This window comes from Pseudoliparis swirei, chromosome 2, assembly GCF_029220125.1.
Source record: "Pseudoliparis swirei isolate HS2019 ecotype Mariana Trench chromosome 2, NWPU_hadal_v1, whole genome shotgun sequence".
Lineage (NCBI taxonomy): Eukaryota > Metazoa > Chordata > Actinopteri > Perciformes > Liparidae > Pseudoliparis > Pseudoliparis swirei.
This window is the reverse complement of record NC_079389.1, coordinates 14,521,836-14,543,111: the sequence shown is the minus strand read 5'-3', so window position 1 is coordinate 14,543,111 and position 21,276 is coordinate 14,521,836. Positions and strand designations below refer to the sequence as shown.

Below are 21,276 nucleotides of genomic sequence, written 5' to 3'. Positions count from 1 at the left end.
TCAGGATATATGGAAAGTTTGACTTTTAATTTGTCTGGCCACCGGAAACTACAGAAGTTCAACATGGCGAGTGGGTGCCGTGAAGAAATCTCACACCAATAACCTTCTATTTAAAAGAGATTGATGGAAATAACTAGCATACTCCTACTCGGCAAGGTTATGCAAACTAGGAACCTAATAAAAGAAAAGAACATTAATAGCAATCATTAAATGCATCACATTCGCGAGTTTTTAATGAGCGTGCTGCTCTATCGGGAGGCAGGAGCAGATAAAGCATGGTTTCTTCCCCCTCCCAGTGGCATTCAGTCGCTACTATTTGTTGTCTCCTCCCATGACTGCGTCATGACCCCAGAAACCACATATATTTCCTTAAAAGGGAAGCCCAAGAGGGATGAGGACTTTCATAGCAGGAAAATCAATTCAGGACTGCTTAGAACCATAGTGTCCCACTGAAAGCAGAAGGAGACAGAAGTTGAGGAACTCTCCCTGAGAGCGGTCCAGTAGGCTAATAAAATCAAGAATTTCAGTCTGAAAACTGAAAGTAAAAATATGAACACTGCTGTGCTTCAATGGTAATCTCTGTATTGCAGGTTTGTTCATCCTGATATAATGAACTGCAGATGCAATGTTTCATATCAAAATGCATGATAATGAAAGGAATTGGAAACCTTCTCATCCATTGTGTCTTTATTTTAATTTACAGCTGGAAATAACAAGAACCCACAAATTAGAGTTGTTCACATCTTTTAAATGCTCATTCATTTTTATACATATCCAATTGTATAGATACATTAATAACTCATAGCTCCTTCTGATGTTAACCTTCATACATTTACAAAAGCCTTAGATAAAAGTACATTCACTTGTGCTGAAGGAATCACACACACAAAAGCTGCTACTGGAATGAAAGAACTAACAGGCCAGTTATCTGTTATTCTTTATTGGAAGGACTTGAGCAATGTGATGGACGAGTTGGTGGATGTGTGTTTATCAGGGGGGGGGGGGGGGGGGACCTGCACAGGGAGGTCAGAGGTCCTGGTTAGATGCCGTAAGATAAAATTGCAACAAATATTTCATGTCCGGTGATTACAGAAACACAATGAGCAACACAACCACAACGTATTTCCAAAATAGATTGAACCATTGAAATAATAAATGTACATTAAATAACAACCACAACAAAATAATAACAACTGCTGACACAGTAACCAGAACAAAGTCAGAAATCAACCATCTCGACAGGATGTGATGAATTTAAAACTCAAGGACTGAAAATGATAACTGCTCCTAGTTTTAGAATGCAAGGAATTGAGGAAACACTGCAAAAAGCAGTCAGAAAAAGTATAAATATGCTTTCTACTCCTTTGTACTCAAAATGACAGACATACTGGAAAGACTTAAACAGACCACAGCAGTGGTCATACATAATTTCGCCCATTTAACAATTCACACATACTTAACTTCACCACTGATTGTTTTCCAGAGCATGTTGCATTAATGCCTAATCGTAATGTCTTGTTTACCTTCCAGACAAAAACTAGTAACAACATGTGTACTTACTGGGATGTATTGAGCAAGTGTCAAATTTCATACTGAAGAAATTTTAAAAAGCTGCCTCTAAGACACACCACAAAAAATGACCTTTAAAATTGTTGAAAGCAATGTGAAGCAAACCAAATATGCTAAAACTCCAGAATTGTGTTCTGTGCTAGACAAATCTTGGAAAGTAATCAAAGATTATTTCATGCTATTAGTTATCCCCTTGATCAAGTCCTCTTTTCACAATGTGTGCACATCATGTAGGTTCTACAATGTTTTGCACCGTACTAATGATGCCTTATGAGCTTTATTTCAAGAAATGTCCAGGAGATGTTAAATAACATGTATAAAAGGAAGAGTAAGGATAACATATGTGTCACTAACTTTAACTGCTAAGAGACACATGCAACTATTGCACTGCAAATTCAAATCAATATTCATGTCATGTCTACTGCCCACTATTTTCTGACTCATTCCTTGGTCCCTTCTATGGAGTATCCCAAATTGAGTAAATGCCCCAGTTAACCTTCAACTTTTGTCACTCCTTTGAATGTGTTGCATCACTGCTTAGTGCGGTTTTCACAGAAAATGGCCCAGTAACTGCTAAGCACTGTGCTCTTATTTGTTTTTGTTGGGTTTTTTGATCAAGTCTATCTGATCCCAGACCAGCTATGAAGATAGGAGCTCCAGCCTGAACCCCGAGAACCGGACCCCTCTTCCTGACCTGCACAAAGAAGATCACAGAACACCCGATTAGAGATGATGTCGACATTAATGACAATATATCCTGCAGCTCTTCAATAACCTGGAGAAAAATGTAAATATATGATTTTGTGTCAGCAACGCACAAGAGGTGTATTTAAAATCATGATTAACAGACCATTTGTGTGTGCATTTACAAAAACCTGTTCAACCATACCATGTGCAATAGCAGCCAGTTTGCTTTTCTCCTCTGGACTGAGCTGCAGCATTGTGTGAATGACGGGCAGAAGTGTCTGCCTCTCGCTGCCAGATTGCAGGAAGATGAACTGCAGCAAGACGTTCTTCAGATACTCCAGGTTGGCCACACTCTTCTCCCTCTCCTGGTTTCGTTCTAGACGACGTACTTCACTCTTCAGCAACTACAGAAGCAAGTAGAACTTATCAGCAATGTTAAATAATAACATGGGAAAGCAAACGACAGATAAACTAGCAGATATCTTTAAAGAGAATGGTTTGAGGGCTTTTGATGACATACATGCTACCTATGCCATACTTATAAGCCTGGAATATTATCAGCTTTCCAAAATCTGTATACCAACCTACATACTAGATCTCCCAATAGTGTAGAGTAATTATTTGGCAAAAAAACTGAACAAATATAGATAAATTAAAGGCCAACAGTGGCATATACACATTCAATACAGCAGGTGGCAGAATGCCCTTTTGAAGTTAGTTTGAGATCACAACAAGCACAGTGAGCTGACTAGAGAACCAAACATGTCATTGCCAATGTGGATGTCTTTCACCATTTCAGAGGTAAACAGCACAATTTCAATTTCAAATACAAGGTTTTGTATGTATGTTACTCAAAATAATAATTACACAACATTTGAAGTGTCAGAACTGTTCTTTGTCTTTGTTAACAATAGTGATGTCAGTAATATTTGGTTCAGTCAATTAATTGACAATTAATTGACTGAACCTAATCTTAATGACATTGCAATATTAAATCATCCACCTAACTCACTAGATAGTTGCCTTATTAAATGAACTACTTTTTAAAATACTAAAAAGTCAAAGTATCGTTATTGGCTAGGATAAGCAGGTTAGTATCAATATGTATCTGCTGAAAAAATCCGTTATGTGCTCAACTAAAAACATGCTAAGTGTATTTACCATTAGACAACAAGTTAACTTTTCTGGGTATTCAAAGTTACCTATTTTTTTTTAATTAGGTCACAAATAATACTTGTATTCATAAAAATAGAGCCAATATACAAATGGTTTGTGTTGGTTTGCCAATCTCGATCATAACGCCAATATTACGCATTTACGTACGACATTCATTTTGATCAGCGCTACTTCCCGTAGCCTACGTCACACATAACAAGTATGGCGGCGCCCTCTGAGCTGCTGCTGTCGAGAGCGTCGGAAGAGAAGCGTTGAAACGCGATTTCTGAACATTTATTATCTAGATTTTCTGGTCGAACAAATGAGGAAGAATTAAAGCTACTTGTCCTCCAGAAATATGGGTTTAGAGCGGTTGCTCTGCGGGGCACTGGAGTGTTACTCCAAACGACTTCGACTCGTCAATATTCAGCAAAAAGTCAGAGTCTTTCGAAACGTGTCGATGTCCAACATGGTTGCCTGTGCAGCAGGTCACGGCGGCAGGATGTTCGTCCTCAAAAGCCGCCGCGGTGTCGCTCACAGTCTGCCGGCTGCCCGCCTCTGCACCTCCGCCCAGCCCTCCAGAGACGTCGTCCTGTTCGAGCACGACAGGACTCGCTTCTTCCGGCTCCTCTCGGTCTTCTGCGGTGGCCAGTTCCTCTTCTGGACATCCCTGGGCCACTTCGCTTACACCGGGCTCAGAGACACCGGGAAAGGGAAGGCCGAGACGTCCACCACCACCACCGGACTCGCGGGGATGTGGAGCTTTGAGATGAACCTGGGGTCAAACACCTGGAGGTACGGCTTCACGCTGGGCTGCCTGACGATAGGAGCGTGGATGGTGGGGCTCGGTGTCCTGTTCTGCAGGCGCTCTGTCAGCCAGGTGGTTTTGCATCAAGGCGGGAGGATGGTGACCGTGTCCACACAGTCCCCTTTGGGACCAGGCCGAGGCCGGAGAATCACAGTCCCTCTGTCACAGGTAGCCTGTCACGCTCACAGACACGAGTCCCCCTCGTTCATCCCCCTCAGGATCAAAGGACACAAGTTCTACTTCCTTCTGGACAAAGATGGGACTGTGAACAACGCCAGGCTGTTTGATAACACTGTTGGGGCTTACCGGCCTCTTTAAGTTGTTGTTCATGACACTGTTGCTAAAACTGTATTCAACACCAATGCAACGCCGATTGTGTTTTTACATGGCTGCCAAACAAACAAGTCAGTTTCATTGTCTCTTCAATTAAATGAAATCTGAGATCAAATGTGGACTCTTTTTGGGTTCATTTAGACATGGGTGAGATGCATTTCAAAGTATTAGTAGCATGCCCCTTTTCCAGGTCCTTTAGTGTCATTAAGGCTCCATGTATTTGGCAACACCTGGAAGGTGTGTAACATTGTTCCAGATCCATCTTTTCTTATATGTTCACATAGGTTAAGTTTCTTTCATATGTATTGTCTACATTGTTATTCTGTACACACATCTGGGAGAGGGACACCACCTTCATGAAGTCTCCTCAATTTCCTTACCACCGTTAAAAGTTTGAGAGTTTCTTCCCTTATTTGCTGTGGACACAGTGTGCGGTGTATGCTGTACAGATTCTAAAGCATCATGAGGCTCATGTATGACTTGTGATATTGTGTTATATAAATACAAATTACTTGACTCTCATACAGAAAATCACTAATTGGAAATTGTGTCACTGCTGTGAAATCAAAATGATAAACGTCTTTGCTCGTCTATCGGTGTGGATATACGTACGGTGATCTGCTCCATGAGAACAGCGTTGGTGGCCTCGGTTTCATGCAGGAGGCTGTTCATATGATCCATGCCGCGCGTGGCTGTGCTCAGCTTGACACTGAGCTCTTCTTTGGTGGGCTCCACCGTCCACACGAAAGGCTCTAGAGACCAAACCAGAGACACGCGGTTAAGAAGGTTACGTGCAGAGAAGCGGATTTGACTCAAGTCATCATGTCGTATTTACCACGTAGCATAATTGATCACATTCAAGTAAAAAACTAAACAAATGAAAATTTAAAGATTTGTTTTTTTAATCTTCAAAGACTGTAGTTACAAAAATAGATGACTGAATAAATGAATAACAATCCCTCCAGTCTATGGTGATGTAGAATTCGGTACTCCTTTACAACTTACCATTCCTTGACCCATACAAAGCTGGAGACAGGATGAGTGTTTAGCTATTTTAATATGCAACTTGTAAAACAAGTGAAGTTCTGTCCACGTTGCTTTTACAAACACAATAACTCCTTTTTTTATACGCACCTTGTTTGGGGTCCGGGGACGCGAGAAGCTGCTCCAGAGAGGGCAGCGGCGAAAGAGCAGAGGACGGGCTCTCAGTCTCAGTGGTCTCCATTCCCTCGCCCTCCTCTCTGGCCATAGAACGGGGGTCACTGAGGATCATCATTCCCAGACCCGCCTGGTTCTGATCCATGTTTCTACGCTGGGGGTCTGAGGTCAGGGACTTCCGGCCGGACTGGATCGCCACTGAACCTGAATGTGTGTAACAGTTGCGAGAAGTTATTTATTGATAAGCAGGTCAATACAAGCATATTAACCCTCCAGCAATTAAAACCTCCAGAAAATGATTAGAATTAATATTGTTTCCCAAGTTGAAGTGTCAGGTACTTTATCTTTGTTTGTTGACTTCCTAAATAGCCCTTTAAATAAATAAAAAAGATGATTTCTTATATGTTTTACACAGTGAAAAATAGCCTGGGGTCAAATTGACCCCGAAGAATACCGATGCGTACAAGTTGTGTACAGGAAAATGGAAAACATATGTGAATTTTATGTTTTCCCAGTTGTCCCCAATAAATTAGTCAAAGTCTTGAAATATGAAGCACAAAAAAAATAATTATAATTTTTTAGAAACGTTAAACATTGAATGGGGTCAAATTGACCCCAAAGGTAATAGGAGAGTTAAAAAGCAGGGAATTAAGTAAAACATAAACAAATAGGTTTCAAAACTAATATCTAACAATATACATCATTTAGTTAAGGCGGGGTTAAAAAAAATAGAATAAAATTTAGCACTGGATAAAATCACAGGTTATCTTAAATTTAAGTTTCAACTTTGCCAAACCCAGTTCCCCATTGTTCTGGATTTATGACAACATTGATTTTTTTGCATCCTGATATTTCTCTGTGTGAACAGTGCAAAGCTCAATAAATAAGGGCTGAAAATACACAAATAAATCATTTTGGGATGTGTATTGTCAAAGAGAACCTCTGGACTGTGCTGCAACAGTAGGATCAATCTTAACCACACTAAACAATCCCCACTTAATTTAACACCAAATTGTGAGTCAGTGTCCTACTTCATTGCGACATGAGGGGGCACCAGACACTTTGGTGTCAACCAGACCATCAGTTGGCAGACAAAGAAGATTATGATTAATGGATCTAAAACTGAACCAAAAGACGAGACGCTAAACCAACCCCCTCGCCTCCACACCTGCAGTCTGCTGCTCTCCTCCTCTCCACACGCAGCGGAGTGAGAAGAGGGCGAGCCTCCCTAAATTCACCCACACTACTTTTTGCTTGTGTAAATGCATTAGAGTTTGACCAGATTGTGTAATCTAATCAGGGTTCATAAAAACTGCAGAACCATTTTTATCCTTTAAAACTGCATCTGCTTACCGTTGCCACTTCTGATCCTTGTCAAAATACTCCTTGTTATAGAATGTGCACCGATGTAAATATTTAAACCAGTTAGAGGCTCAACACTCGGAAGGAAAGACTCGTAATAAATCAACCTGTGGTTTAAAAAATAAAAAGCTTTGAATGTGGAAAAGGACAGCAATTACGAGGAGAATTTATTTCCGGGACCAAATACTGAGCAGTCTCTGCAGAGCCATGACAACCGTCAGCAACAAAGCAAGGCCTCAACCAGTTTCTGGAATTAGTATTTGTGATTTGTCTTTATGTACCGATTTATTGGATAGATTGAGCAGTAAATGAAACCAAAAAATGAATATAGATCCATTTTACATAATTAAATACGAGGCCAGTAAAAACTGTCCAAGGGCCAGCAGTTTAAAAGCCCACCTGCCCAGTAAAAACACTGGTTTTGAACCCCTTCTGCATTTTAATTGCTATTAAATTCAAATACAGTGACATCGGCCTTTTCCTGGTGTGCATGTGTGAGGCGCTAATGATGAGTCTCTCCAGATGCCACAGTGAGAGGTGGGAAGAGAGCTGAGGAGGTCCACCAACACCTGGCTATGCTGGAGTGACAGATAGAACACACACACACACACACACAGACACGTATTTGCTGTTTGACTGCAGAGGGCAGCTGTGTGGGAGGTGATGAATGAATTCCAATGCTGCTCCACTGATAAACAAACCAACATGTCCTTTCCTCCGCTCCCTCTCTCCCATCTCTTCAAGAGAAGCACAGCAAACAAGACGGCAACTTGAGTGCTCCTAACACCTGCAGATGCTTTGATGGATCTCCTCATACGATGCCGTTCATGCACCCGTTGAGCTGACTGCAGTCTGTTTGAGCAGCATTCACTTATTGGATCTTTCTGCCTCAGAACATAATAGGTACATTTGTTACCTCCCCCGTTTCCACTGCTACTTCATGCACAGCATCAGGTACTTATTGCCTGAGGAAATTAAACGGATCAAGTTTTTGTTAGTCTTACTGTTCTGGCTCTGCAAGTAGAAGAGTTGCTCCTCGACACGGGTCAGCTGGCCCTGCAGGGTCTCCACGGTGGCCCCGTGGTCATCCTGCAGCTTCCTGAGCTGCTCCCTGTAGGTGTGGCGCTGGGCCTCCACCTGGGAAGACAGGTCCGACTGAGCCTGGGACACATCCGACCTCAGAGCCACGTTCTCCGACTGCACTGACAGCAGTCTGGGGGGGGGGGGGGATACAGTGTGAGAGGAAATTAAAAGAAGGAGAACATTTTTTTAGGAGGCATATCGGGAGTGTGAGAGAACATATAGTACATATCAACTTGGTAGTATTGTAAACGAGGGAGAAGCCGGCTCACCTCTCACGGAGCTCGGCCTCCTTGCTGACGGCGTCCTGGAGGATCTTGTTGTGTCTCTCCATCAGAGTGTCGTGTTCGGTCTGGAGCTGCTGCAGCTCTGCTGTGCTGCTCTGGAGGCTCTGCTGACTCTCTGCCAGCCTGGACCTCAGCTGCTCTACTCGCGAGGACAACTGCTCCCTGCCAGACACACCACACATTCATTATATTCACACCACTCCTCCAGTGTTGACTGACGCATAGTAAATATTATCCATTGAGTAGCTTCCATCGCACCTGCAACATAATAACATCTACATTCTCTCTCAATGCGATATGCTCTGTGTTATCAGACCTGATCCCAGGATTGATTTTGCAAATGGCTTTTGCTTGTGTTACACAAAATGCAAGAGTAAGAGAGGCATTTTTTGTGTTTGTTATAGTTGGAAAACAGAGATATTTGGGTTATAGTTTTAAAATATTTATTATCAATTAACTATTCCGTCAACCTGCATTTAGGTAATGTCCCGGTTTATCTCTCTGCTTGTTTGATGTTTTTTCAGTGACGGATGGGATACACCATTACCTGCATCTTCATGCGTCATCGTCATACAGGTCTTACCTCTCTAATTTGCCAGAGTCTCCTTCACTCTGGGCAGCGGTTTTACTCTTCTGCTGTTTGAGCACATTGTGGACTCGCACCTTATAACCGTCAAACTCGCCAGTTGTTGACATGAGCTCTGTCTGGAATCAGGAAAAAGATCAAGCACAGATGCACGGTGAGTAATACAGCTCGCATTTAGTGGAGATTCTACAAACACTTGCACAATTCAATTAGACATGTTTTCAACCCCATTCTCGACAGCCAACAGATTGCAGTCACATCTTGGTGGTAATAAACAAGAAGCTGACTAATCGATTAGTCATTTGATTGGAAATCAATAAACAAACAAATGTTGTTGCACATTTCATGTTTTTTTTTAAACTGTTGGTCAAAGCAAACAAGCTAATTAAAAAAGTTATTACCTTGGGCACTTGAAACTTTTCTTTTGACATTCTAAAGATTGAATTATTAAATCTAAACTAATTAAGAATTTTTTTAATGAAAATAGTTCCTCTAAATACTGAACGTGAGCTGGTGCAACATTCAATTGAATTCATCCAAGTGTCTCCCACAGTTGCAGCATCTCAAACACTAATGCTGATGTTCTCTTGAGCAATGCTCTTTATTCTGGTGGAGCTTTTCATTGATCAGTGAATGTACACAGAATACACTCTGCAGCCGAACCCTGTGTGTGTGTGTGTGTGTGTGTGTGTGTGTGTGTACCTTAGCAGCATCTCTCTCCTGCTGCAGAATGTTGATGCGCAGCTGCAAGGAGCTGTTGGTTCTCTGTTGCTGTTCCAACGCAGACCTCTGCTGCTCCTGCAGACGGTGTCGCTCGCCCGTGAGCTCGCACATCTCGATCTAAACGCACAAGAACACACAGACTTTAATGTTTGACGTGTGAATGTTGATGTGAAAAGAAAGAAACAGACCTGCATCTTGGCAAGTCCTTCTTGAAATGTTGATGTATAAAGCTATATATTGTATCAAAAGGGATATCTGAAAGAAGTTTTTCTCGGAATGTAAGCTGTGGTACCTTGGTGTTTTCCAGCTGCTGTTGATTAGCCTCCAGTTCTCCTTTCAGAGAGGCCTGCAGCATCATGAGGGAGCTTTCCTGCATACACACACGCACACACAATGATGAAGTATTCCCAACATCTTCAAGGCCTCCCCAACAATCATGCCCACACATGGTTGCATAACACTATTTACATTCATCAGGCAGCAATGTTACACAGTAACAACAAATCCTGTGGGACACAGACACACACACACACACACACAGAGAGAGAAAAGAAGAAAGAAACAGACCTGCATCTTGGCATCAGCCAAGTCCTTCTTGGTCTTCACCAGCAGCTGTTTCATCTGGAAGGTTTTCTCCTCCCCCTGGTCCAGCTGGGACTTCAAAGCCTCTGGAGACACAAACACAAATGCACACAGACAGGATAACATTTTTGATGAAATACATCGTGTCCTGTGATTTCTTTTTGTAATTTCCTTTACGACACAGTTTGACAGGGTAGAGCAACAGGAAACACGGAGCGAGGGCCCTGCAGTTACACGTAGACAGCAAATCAATACAGGTCTGGTGGAATGATACATGTTTACCATCAGAGAACCGGGACTGCAGTTCTTACAACTGTGCACTGACATTGTGTGTTACTTTGTCAATATAAAAAGGACTTAGAGTACATTGTACATTCTTGTGTTAGACATTCTATATGTGCAGGTGAGTGTCAGCCATCTCTGAGATGCTCTGATGCAGTTAGTTTCATGGCATATTTAATGAAGAATTGGTGACTACCATACATGTCTGTGGAATCGTGGTGTGAACCAACACCAGTGTGAGCACAGCTGGTTTTATTATCATGACATTTAAAAATAAATTATACATCTATCCTTTACCGCCCAGCTTGGAGTCAATCCCAGCTCCCAGTTGTAGAAGTATTATTCTATGCATGAAATAGTGAGAGTAAATGTAAATGACTCATACACACCAATTTCCTGTTTGAGTGAGTCCTCCTTCTGGGTCAAGGTGTTTATCTGGGCCTTTAACTTCTCAGCACACTCATCTCTCTCTAAGAGTTTGACATTGAGTTCTTTCACCAGGCGTTCATAGTCGGCCATCTCCATGTCCAGCAGAGAGCTCTGCTGCGCCCCCTGGAGACAGAGACCATATAGTCTCTCTCAGTCAGGTCATTAACTCAAACCTTTAGGGATTAAAAAGTACTCCTATTGAACAACTGACTCTATCTTTATCCATCAATTTATTGACCATTTAACACTTATGTGAATACACTTAAAACATTTACAAAAGAAATCCAATAAGGTTTATAATAAGAACCTTCAGGGGACTGAAGTAGTTCTCACATTCTTCTTCAAGCACACACACACACACACACACACACACACACACACACACACACACACACACACACACACACACACACACACACACACACACACACACACACACACACACACACACACACACACACACACACACACACACACACACACACACACACACACACACACACACACACACACACACACACACACACACACACACACACACACACACACACACAATGTAGTTTACCAATTTCTATAATAATGTATATTATGGGTTATTATTATCTTTAATAACAATGCTCATCTTAAAACACACTTCTTCAGTTGAGTACATACATATTATCACGACTAATAAAAACAATAGCCAGCGCCCAGTTATTACTGTTTTTTGATTATCCGTATCAATCTAAAAAAATACTGTGTTTGTTGGGTTGTCCTAACAATGTGGACACATGACAAGAAGTCAGACTCCTGCAGCCTCCAGGTATGCTGCTGAACTTTGTGGCTCTCCACTAATGGAAAAACAAACAGCAGCTTCTGTGCTGTGGGCTAGAATTGCTCTCTTTCCCTATGAGAGGTGCTGCTGTAACCGCAGGCCGGCCATCACCAGTCCAGTCGCTTGACTGGACTGGCCCTCAGAGACATTAGTGTCCAAGAAGCTCTGTGTGTGTGTGTGTGTGTGTGTGTGTGTGTGTGTACCTTGCGTAGCTGCCCCAGCTCCTGGGCAGTCTGCTGAGACTGTTGCTGCTGTTTGCGGAGCTGTGCTGTCAGCTCTTCAACCTCCTTCGTTGCAGATGACAAGTCCTGGAGAAGCAAGCGAACACACAGGCATACACACATAAAGAGGTTTTCAGAAAGTAGATTGGAATTAGGAAAATGTTTTAATCCCCAGTGGGGAAACTCATTTGTCAAAACAAGTCATACAGACAAGAAAAAACTGAACCGCTGCTGGAACGAGACCTTCTCAGTCGCTCAGTGGAGCACCGAGGCATCCTTAGTCGCTCGCTGAATGAACTTCGGAGTTCATTAAAAACATGGTGTAATGGATGACCTTTAAAAGAAATTATTGTTTTTAGCGTGGCCCTTGTCCTCTTTTGTATGGTGACCTCTAGTGAGTCCGGGGGAAGGCCAATCACCGAAACAGCCTGTACCAGGATTTGATATAACTATATCAACATTAACGCGCTTACAGCAGTGTAGGTCATGTGAGTTTTTTTTGTTAGTTAGCCTATTACAAGATCAGCTAAAATACAAAATGGAATGTCCATCTATAAGCACATAACATTAACAGAGTATCCATCTCTCCTTATTTCTACCTTCATCTTCTGTTCTTTCATTGCTCTCTCAGTCAGCAGGTCCCGGTCCAGACTGGTTGACTGTCTTTGCAGCTCCTGGTTTTGAGCTTCCAGCTGCCTCACTGTGCTCCTTGTCGTCTCCATACAGGCCAGCAGGTTCTCCTTCTCACTGCTGAGTGTCTCTGTCTGTAAAAGCATGTTCAGGCTATTTCCTCTCACAGTTGAAACACTTACATTTTCAAGATGGCAACTTTAAAGTGTAAGAAAATAGAGAAAAGGTGATTTGATGACCTTTTTTTTTTTTTTATGAAACATGGGGTCACAGTTTTGACTGATGAGTTATGAATATTCTATTATCCTTTGAAATGGCACTGAAGAGAGAGAATGCCATTTTACTGACTTCAGATTCAAGGCGGTCACCTTTAAATGCGCATGTGGGCAAATGCATCACATCTGCATGAACACACGTGACACATTCTAAAGTCATTCATGCAAATCTGACAGCGCCGGGCTCTGAGGGATTTCTCTGCAAGGAACACTGAACCAGCAGCAGCTACCTCCCCTCACCTGTCAGCCAAACACTGAAACTATGATTGGTAAACAGAGATGTCCAGACGTACTCCTATAGATCCCTGACTAGCTTCCAGTCTGCCTGCCCCCCCCCCCCCTCCCTAAGACCCATGAGTATAAACAAGTATAAACCTGTGTCTCAGAAAACGGTGTTGCACTAGCACAGAGCAGATGGAAGCTATAGTCCGCTCCATTTACCTGCCTGTTGTGCTCTCATTGGAAAGTGACAGTTATGAGCTTGGGGAGAGGAGAATATATATATATATATGAACAAAATTCCACCCTAGCTCCCTCAGTCAACTCTGACGGGCTATGTGTGGATGCTGGTCTGTCAAGCAGAGCTGGGGAAAGTGTCGCCAGCTAAAACGACTCACTGTAAATCAGATGGAAACTGAGTTATGCGAGAAGTATTGGAGATATCTATTGGTGGACAAAGTGACACTGCTTTGATTTACTGGAGGGTGAGAGCAGTTTATGTATTTGTTAGTAATGTCTGACTGTGTGTGTGATTGAGTGTGTGTGTTTGTGTTACCTGTGTGACAGCACTGCTGAGTCGTTTGGTCAGCTCAGCCATCCGTCTCTCCGCCTCCTCCACCTTTTCCCTCTCCTCATCCAGTTGCTCCGTCTGCCTGTCGTAATCTATCTGCAGATGCTACAACCAAAACTCATTCATTACTGGAAGCCAGTAGAACAGTGAAGGTAAACACTGCATCCCAGAGACCAGCTGCATTTACACTGGAGTATAGGGCAAAACTCTCATTAGAGACGGCAGACTGCTTTCCTCTCTAATGGAGACGCAGTCGTAAAGCACAGTGCCGTCTGGGGGCTTCTCACGGAGAGATCTGGGAGTGGACTCGGGCAAAACTGTCATTTTCACAGGAAGCATGCTTCCACTTGCCAACACGCATATATTTGGAACGCATACAATTAATCAAATGTTTGACGATCATGTGAGACAGTTTCATTTCGGGTCAGCTCATGTTGGACTTCTCTTATAAAGAAAAAATAATCAAATCGTCCATCAGATGGAGAGACATCTGGACACCAACCACTCTGTCATGTTCAATCAGTCATGGAGGAAGAAAAGAACGAGGATCAGTGGAAATATTGTCTTGTGTTGTCAATACCCTTACATGAAAAACGCGAAGAATATTGGTTACATTACATGTTTACCCATGCTCTATTTTGGAATATAGCGGAATATTATACATTTCTTTTAAAGTTCATCATTTTGTACATCAATTGAAATAATGACGTACAGTAAAATATGCATCATACACCAAAATATGTGAAATAACAAGGCTTTTATATCCATTTTTGGATATACTGTTTGACATAAAAGTTCCTAACATGTATTCACGACGATCACAAGTCCGTCACCATAGAGCTGCCAATCCAAACCCAGTGGCCATCAATCTACAAAAAAGCCTTTTTTATACCGTTACTGACTAGTTCCCCTTTCGCAGGTCTGCCGTCTTAACCTGGCAGCAGCTATTTGCATCGATGGGAGTAACTTTTAGTGTCTGTTACTATTACAGAATAGAAGCAGGATGTTCTGGTAGTTCTTCTGTCCCACATAGTAACTTACCCTGTAGCCTTCAGCACCATGGATGATATCCTTCATAGAGCTGCTCACTTTCTCCCTCTCTGCCTTCAGGGATTCTACTCCCTTCTTGAGTAACGCAACCTGGAAGAAAAATAGAATAAATCACAGATTCAGCCACGTAAACAGAGGGGCTAAAGAATATTCTGCAGGAAACACTGTAACATGTAACTCATGAGTTAAATATAGAATTTACGGTTTAGAAAGGGGCGTGCTTCACTCTACCTCTTTCTTCCTGGTCTCCAGCTCCTTCTTTGCTTTAATGGCAACTGCCTTGATTTTGTTCATCTTCCCATCTTTTTCTTTGTGTTCTTTCTCCAGGAGAGCTGAGGGGAGCAGCAGTCACAAGGTCTGAGCAACATTCAGAACCTATAATCTATAATGTATGCACACTAAATTGTTTCTTGAAAGACTATATATTTAGTTAAAGAACAAAGTATCACCTATTTTCTTTGTGATCTCACTGGCTGCATTTTCCTCAGAGGAAGCAGCCTGAGCAGCCGACTCCTGAGGGAGAAATAGCACCAATTACGCCTCCTTGTTAATTGTTTTAAAGTATTGATTTTTTGGGTTTGAAGCTGGCGATGTGTAATTTTGTTGTTGATATTCAAACATGATAATTATTATCATTTTCATGAGTAAAATGTTCCCCAAAAATTGGCATGAATTGTTTTGTGTTTTTCTCCAGAATTGGATTTCAGATAGAGCGGATGAGCCAAAACCCTTCTCCAGGTTAACAACTGCAATAGTTCTAGAGCTAAAAGAGACATTGCATGTATCTGTTATTTAGAACCCACAGATACATTTATCAATACATTCAGACAGCCTTTGAGACTTCTACAAGGTAACTGTCCAGCTGTCACCTGCACATGTTACATATTGTACTTTATAACTTTGAGGCACCATGATCAAGTTTGGAAGAATTTCTGATTTTGGCAATTTCCAATGGTGCTGCCAGAAAAGGCTCCTTTACAGACAGTAGTAATGCATCTGATCCATTAATATGACTTATTGATCATGTCTGATAAGGCAGTTAAAGCGAAAGATGATTACTCACGATTAATAATTTGAAATATTTATGATCAGTCAAATTCCCTATCTCTTGTGAACTAAGATGTATTGACTACTCTTCTTAAGCTCCCTCACTCACCTGGAGAGCAGCAATTTCACTCCTCAACTGAGACACGAGTGAATCTTTCTCCGTCAGTTGATCTTTGAGCTCTTTACTCTCTTTCTCCATCCCTCTCTCCAGTTCCTCTTCCTCCTTTTCTTCCCTCTCTTGAGTCAGCTCAGAAATGTGAGCCTGCAGTCTCTGGTTCTCCTCATTAAACTTCTCGTTGAATGACTTCATTTCCTCCAGGTCGTTTTGCAGCCCTTCCGTATCCTTCACCACCTCCTCCAGGTTGTTCCTCAACATGCTCCTCTCCTGTTCCAGGTCTGCGATACGAGCCTGGAGATCCTTCACCACCTCCTCTAATCCCATTGCGCCTCGAGCCTCCTCAAGACTACTCCTCAACAGCCCCCCTTCCCTTTGCAGCTCATCCACGCGTGCTCGGAGCTCCTCAACTTCCTCTGTGGAGATTTTGAGCACTTCAGAATGATTTTCCTCCAGGGCTGTGCTGGGGGGGCGGGCCTGATCTGCCTCCTGTGCCAGTGAACTCAACTTTGCCTCTAGGCGATTCTTTTCAGACGTCTCCTGCTCTAGCTGAGCCTCCAGGGATGCCAGCTTGGAGCCCAAAAGCTCCCTCGTTTCCCATGCTTCGGAAAGCCCAGAAGATGCTTCTTCCAATTCTCGTTGGAGGTCAGCCTTCTCTGTGGAGAGCTCTTTGATGGTCAGCTCGAAAGCAGAAACTGTCTCCTGTCGTCTTTCCACCTCCTCTTTCAGGCTCTCCTCCATCTTTTCCCTCTCCCTTTTCAGGCTTTTCAAATCCTTCTCGTTCTCCTCTCTGTGCAAAAGTGCCTCGTTCTCTTTCTCCTGAAGCATCCCATCGATTTCTTTTGTTCTATCGTTGTTCTGCTTTTGCATTTCCTCTTCCCGGTGCTGAAGCTGGGCCTGTATTTCATCTCGCTCTGCAGTCAGCGCGTTGACCATCTCTCTCAGTTCTTGAGTCATGTGTTCCTTCAGTTGCAGTTGGGAGAGGATCTCCACGTTCTGCCTCGTCAGTTCCTCCACAGATTGCTTCAGCTCACAGGCTAAACGTGTTTGTTCCTCTACAGACGACTGGAGTTTCTGGTCCCCATCGGCGAAACCTTCAAGCTTCAGCCTCAGGTCTTGTAGGTTCTTCATCAGAGTGTTTTGCTCCTCTGTACCGTCTGCCACCCTCACCAACAGTTCATCCCTCTCCTGACTGAGTTGTTCCATCTGTTCTTGGAGTTCCCGTACAGTATTTACCCCTTGCTCCTTCATGGCTTTGTACTGAAAGAGAAAATCTGTCGTCTTCTCACCCAGTTCAGTCTCCACGCCTTGCAGTATGTCTCGCATGTGTTGACACTCGTTCACAGCAGAGTCTCTTTCTCTGGTCAAGGCGTCACACTGGGCCCTCAACCCCTCTGGATCCAAAGGGTTTTGGTCCACAGGACTGATTGCTGATTCACTTCCATCTTTGTGTGCTTCACTCTGCTGCTGAAAGTCTCCTGAGACTTCCTGTTGGTCAGGGTCCCGGGTTACTGATGGGTCACTTGGAGCACTTTCCCGGTTCATCTGCAATTCATTGATTTTGAACTCCAGCTCTTCTTTCTCCATCTGAAACTCATCCTTTGCCTTTTCCAGTTCTGCCTCCAGTTCACTCTTTACATTACTGAGCAGGGTGAGCTCGTCCTGTAACATGGTGCTCTGGGATTGAAGTTCATCCAAGGCTGCTCTCAGTCTTCCAGTCTCTGTCTCGTCCCCATCGCCATGGCTGGAGTCACCCTGGCTGCAGGCAGACAGCTCCAGCATTTTGGCAATCCCTGAACCACGGGCCGGGTCCTCGTCTTCCTCCTGCACATCCTGCAGGTAGCTGTCTGGAAAAATAAGGGTAACGTTAGCTGAAAAGGTATTTTCTAATCTAATCATGGATGTGAACACATGCAAAATGTTGTAACAGCCAACTGTAAATATATACACATTTTACAATTCATTAAAACAATATTTAATTGATGAACCAATAATAAAATAACTCTTAGCTGCAGCCTAAATTATGCTTGTACCACAAAAAGGCTCTCTGCTGATAAACGGGGTTACCCTCATGTTCAAAAGAGAAACGAAGGTTGTGCACGCACAGTATTGCTTCTTTAAGAGGTGACATCACCTCAAGGAAATAGTTACACTTCACTGTGACCGGTTGGGCTTCTGTTCCGGCCTCTTTGTTTAAATGCAGTGCTGCCGTACCTTTGAGAGCGAGCTGCTCGGTCAGCTCCTCGTGGAGCAGCAGGAGACGCTCCCTCTCGATTTCACAGTCCTCCTCCAGAGCCCTCATCTCGTCTTCATGCTGCAGAGTCTTCTGAGCCAGCTCCTCCTTCAGGTTCTCCACCTCCTGCTGAGTCTCCGTCAACTCCCTTTGGTGGCTCTCCTGCAGCTCACCGATCCCCTGGGCTTTTAGCTTGTGGGTCGCTTCTAGTTCAGCTCGAAGAGTTTCCAGCTGAGATTCTAAGCAAAGGCGGACCTCTTCAGTGCTCACTTTGGCCCTCTCTCTTTCTCTTTCACTCTCCCTGTCATCTTCTTCCCGCTCTTTCAGTATTTTCTGGAAACAAGCCACTTCCTCTTGGTGTTTGCTGTTGGATTCCTCGATTCTGCTCTCTAGGCTCTTGAACTCTCTTTGGTGATCTTCTCTTACACGGTCAAGCTCTCCTTGCAGCATCAACAGATCACCCTGTGCAAAATAACAGTGACGTAGGTGTGTTACAGCAATCTGTATTATAAGCAATATGCATAACAAAATGGATTTAACAATTTACAGAACTAATCTCTAAGGTCAGACAGTGTTCAGAGAAACCCTGTAGAATACAGTAAAACCGGCAAATTAATGTGTGACACACATCATTTAGTATTTGTGTGGTATTTTACCTTGGCTTGCTGCTTAGCCTTCTCTAGATCTTTACGAGATAGAAAAAGACTTTGCTGAGTTTCTGCCTTCTCCAGTAGTAAGGCATCCATCCTCTCAGTTAGCTCCTATTGAAAACACACAGCCACATGATTTGCATTACGCGGCCTTAAAAAGAAAACACAACTATATGTAGGAATATGTAGAGCAGACACGTGATTAAATCCGGCCTCCAAACAAACCTGTATCAGAGTAGAGTCCTCTGAACTATTGTTATTGTTTTTATATTGCTCTTTGACGGATTCAACTTCTCTTTCCAAATCTGAAAAAAGAAAGGAAAACATACTTAAATACATACACTATTTGTCCACAGAGACAAACAAGCCTTTACATCATTTAGACTCGAGCTACCTGCACATCTGCCCTTCATCTTTTGCATGACAGCCATCTGCTTCTTTGCAAACTTGATAAGGTCATCTTTGGACAGCGTGTCCAGCTGAGAATAAAATATAAGAAAAGAAAAGAGAGAAGCATGAATCTTTACCATGTCCCTACAAATCTAGACAATAATCTGTGTTGGTATATGTGCAGTACCTTTGACTTGGCTGCACCTGCTGGGGATGGAGCCCCAGATGCTGCTCCAGTCCCACCAGGGTCCTGTTTCAGTGAATTGAAAAACAAGAAATGACAAACGCCATAGGTACAGATTGCGACAAGAACATTTACAAGCTCTGCAGGTTTACCGTATAGTTCTTCTTATTTTGACAGATTGACTGATACAAAAACACAGCCAGCACGGTATTTGCTTTAAAAAAACCTAGATTGAATGTCGCCCCGCTTGTCAGCAACATGCACTTTGTTGATCAAGCATGTTTATAAGCTTTTATGCTTTATTGGGAGTCGGTTTTCAATTCGGCATATGTTTAAACAAGTATGGACACTTCAACTTATATGTGGGCTCTATAAAAGGTTCGTCTCGGTGTCAACATGGACACGAATACACTTCACTACTGGCGGAGGGAGTCGGTGACGCCGCCACACGGTTCGGTGAAGAGGTTCACATAACACACGCTGCTTGTCCCACAGTAATGGTGGCACTGCGTCAGAGTAATGCCATGTTCCACAAAGTAACGGACTTATCGATACGCAGCGTATTTAGCTAAATAAATATCAATGTTTAGAATGAAGTTCGCTTAGTAAACCCGGATACTGGACAACTTAACCTGCTAATTGGTGGTTACAGCCCTGTTTCAAAGTCACAAGCGCCAGTATTACAATCGGCAGAGCATTAGGTTATAGTAGGAGCTCAATTAAAGATGCTATAACGTTACGTGCATTAAATAAAGCCAGACTGGCTAAAGCTAACTCCCGACACTGATCGTTTACCTCCATCTTAGTCGAAGTTCTGGCAGCCACAGAGTTCACCAGGAAGTCTACTGGACGGAGTCGAAGCGATATCTGAAAAAGATGTCCGATTTATTGTGGGGTTAACACTAAAACAACCCCTGTGTTTTGGTTTCTTGGTTACCAAGCTAAAGCAACGACGTTCTTCCGCATTCGTCACCAACGTGACGTCAGCACAGGTACACGTCACACATTAAACAGGATCTTTTCCACGGTCTCAGATCAACAGCCGTGTTTTTGTTCCGTTTCTTTGACTTTTGCAGACTGTACCCGTATGAATTGTTCAACAACAATGTAGTCTACAGTATTCACCTGTTAGATACAAATATATCATAATATATTACATTTTGTATGAGGAAATAAAAAATACTTGTAGGCTAATCAAGTTTACCTGACACCTTTTGTACACCTGTCAGACAGGCACGTGCACAGATAGAGCCCTAGTGGTGCTCAAGCACCAGCCCTTTTGCCCTGGATGAGAAAAGTGCCCTTTTAGCTGGAGCCCACTTTTTTTCTTCATTAATAAGTATTTAAGAATAAAAAATAGTCTGTCATCAAGTCCTCCCAAATGTGCTTGGATATCTGTCGGGGCATTTATTGGAGTTCTTGTGAGAATTTCGCCCCGACATGCTCCGCGGCGCTCACGAGACCCCGCCGCGCCCCTCCCTCCTCCTCCCCCCTCCTCTCCCTCCCCCCGCCGCGCCCCTCCCTCCTCCTCCCCCTCCTCTCCCTCCCCCCGCCGCGCCCCTCCCTCCTCCTCCTCCACTTCCTCCTCCGCGCAGTGCTCCTCGCGCCACCAAACGGGTGCACCTCCTTCTCCTCTGACCCGCAGCATCAGACACACAGGTCATGACGGGGTTTGTCCCCTCACGTTATTTGGTGCTAAATTAACCACAACTGAAAATATTACGTCACAACTGGTCCGACGTTTCCTAAAAAAAATAAACAAACACAAATTCCCGAAATCCGTGATTTCAAAGCCTAGTCCAGCTGTTTACTGACGTCATGTTTGAGAGAGAGAGA

At 43.2% G+C, this 21,276-nt stretch overlaps 2 protein-coding genes across 2 annotated transcripts; one reads left to right on the top strand and one right to left on the bottom strand.

Annotated features, from left to right (window-relative positions):
• Nucleotides 1–665: 665 nt before the first annotated feature.
• Nucleotides 666–20,366, bottom strand: LOC130204224 (GRIP and coiled-coil domain-containing protein 2). Its single transcript, XM_056430781.1, has 24 exons — nucleotides 20,236–20,366; nucleotides 19,444–19,506; nucleotides 19,261–19,345; nucleotides 19,092–19,171; nucleotides 18,873–18,977; nucleotides 18,198–18,678; nucleotides 15,978–17,830; nucleotides 15,271–15,334; nucleotides 15,053–15,153; nucleotides 14,813–14,911; nucleotides 13,757–13,876; nucleotides 12,676–12,840; nucleotides 12,059–12,163; nucleotides 11,002–11,164; nucleotides 10,316–10,416; nucleotides 10,041–10,118; nucleotides 9,728–9,865; nucleotides 9,023–9,144; nucleotides 8,425–8,601; nucleotides 8,077–8,285; nucleotides 5,687–5,914; nucleotides 5,165–5,304; nucleotides 2,459–2,660; nucleotides 666–2,263 (listed from the first exon to the last, which is right to left on the bottom strand). The coding sequence occupies exons 1-24, from the start codon at nucleotides 20,239–20,241 to the stop codon at nucleotides 2,190–2,192; spliced, it is 4,959 nt and encodes a 1,652-aa protein (XP_056286756.1). The 5' UTR covers nucleotides 20,242–20,366; the 3' UTR covers nucleotides 666–2,189.
• On the top strand, nucleotides 2,676–5,074 carry tmem223 (transmembrane protein 223). Its single transcript, XM_056430792.1, has one exon. The coding sequence runs from the start codon at nucleotides 3,770–3,772 to the stop codon at nucleotides 4,535–4,537; it is 768 nt and encodes a 255-aa protein (XP_056286767.1). The 5' UTR covers nucleotides 2,676–3,769; the 3' UTR covers nucleotides 4,538–5,074.
• Nucleotides 20,367–21,276: the final 910 nt, after the last annotated feature.

Bases quoted from the DNA above. Each gene is read 5' to 3' on its own strand.
- LOC130204224 (XM_056430781.1), bottom strand. The intron at 12,841-13,756 runs GTAACACAAACA...ATGCTTTTACAG, and splicing joins TCAGCAGTGCTGTCACACAG to ACAGAGACACTCAGCAGTGA. The intron at 9,866-10,040 runs GTACCACAGCTT...TTGTGCGTTTAG, and splicing joins AGCAGCTGGAAAACACCAAG to ATCGAGATGTGCGAGCTCAC.
- tmem223 (XM_056430792.1), top strand. From the start codon at position 3,770: ATGGGTTTAGAGCGGTTGCTCTGCGGGGCACTGGAGTGTTACTCCAAA.